This window comes from Atheta coriaria, unplaced genomic scaffold (genome assembly GCF_025399875.1).
Source record: "Atheta coriaria isolate IRGN ID8LTWV9N9 unplaced genomic scaffold, Caltech_Dcor_3.1 scaffold3988_size1250, whole genome shotgun sequence".
Taxonomy (NCBI): Eukaryota; Metazoa; Arthropoda; class Insecta; order Coleoptera; family Staphylinidae; genus Dalotia; species Dalotia coriaria.
The window spans coordinates 1-1,250 of record NW_027050393.1 but is presented as its reverse complement, the minus strand read 5'-3'; the positions used below and the strand labels follow the sequence as shown (position 1 = coordinate 1,250).

At 35.8% G+C, this 1,250-nt stretch overlaps 1 protein-coding gene across 1 annotated transcript; it reads left to right on the top strand.

The window, feature by feature from the left end:
- Positions 1-107: 107 nt before the first annotated feature.
- LOC135803136 (COP9 signalosome complex subunit 5-like) lies at positions 108-1,245 on the top strand (the record flags this gene model as incomplete). The annotated part of the gene is made up of 4 exons (XM_065316745.1): positions 108-219; positions 397-553; positions 614-848; positions 910-1,245. Coding segments are annotated over exons 2-4 (726 nt in total), but the record flags the coding sequence as incomplete, so codon positions are not given.
- Between the last annotated feature and the right edge of the window lie 5 nt (positions 1,246-1,250).

Sequence of the window (1,250 nt, the reverse complement as noted above, 5' to 3'; positions counted from 1 at the left end):
GATGACTTCATCGTTCCTTGAAAGAGAGCAACAAAATAATAACTTGACCTCCGCTTTTATTACTTTTCTCAAATATGTAATATACAGGTTCTTAATACATGCAACCTACAGAACTGGAATTAAATATAGGCAACCAGTTTTACTTCTCAAAGAAAACACTATTCTTTGTTTTCCGGAGTGTCAAAACAAATAATCTAGCGTTGATTTAATTATCAGCAGGTAAATTATGAACATTTCGTTGATACTAATATAAGATTACTTTATTTAGTAACAGTTTAAACATCATTCTCACTCAAAATTCTTAATAAATTCAATAAAATTCTCATTTTCTTCCATTTTAACCTATAATATTTGCGGTGAAGCATTAAAATTATTTTTTATTGTTTAATATCATAGCTATGGCGGGTACTTCGTCGGATTCACAAAGAACAATCGGTCAGAAGACCTGGGAGCTTCAAAATAAGATAGAAACAATCAATTCAGTTGATGAGATCTACAGATATGACAAACAACAGCAGCAGGATATTTTGAAAGCTAAACCTTGGGATAAAGAGTAATAATTTCATGTTTTTAATGTATTCACTAAGTAAATAATCAATTGGTTTATTTACAGTCCAAATTTCTTTAAAGACATCAAAATATCAGCACTGGCATTGCTAAAAATGGTGATGCATGCCAGATCAGGTGGAACCTTAGAAGTAATGGGTTTACTCTTAGGAAAAGTTGATGGAAACACCATGTTTGTCATGGATTCATTTGCTCTGCCTGTAGAAGGTACTGAAACCAGAGTAAATGCTCAAGCCCAAGCATATGAATACATGAGTTCATATATTACCTCAGCAAAATTGGTAAAAACAACTTTAAAATGTGATAGTTTGAATTTTTTTACTATCTTTTCTTAATATTTAGGTTGGCCGCGAAGAAAACGCTATCGGATGGTACCACAGCCATCCAGGCTACGGTTGTTGGTTGTCCGGTATCGATGTTTCCACGCAAATGACGAATCAAAGCTATCAGGAGCCATTCGTCGCTATTGTCATCGATCCAGTGCGCACAATCTCCTCCGGAAAGGTCTGCCTGGGCGCTTTTAGGACCTACCCCAAAGGCTACAAGTCCCAAAATGACGAACCGTCCGAATATCAAACGATCCCACTGAATAAAATCGAAGATTTCGGCGTGCATTGCAAACAATACTACTCTCTAGAAGTAACCTACTTCAAATCCGCCTTGGATCGGCGTCTATTAGATTC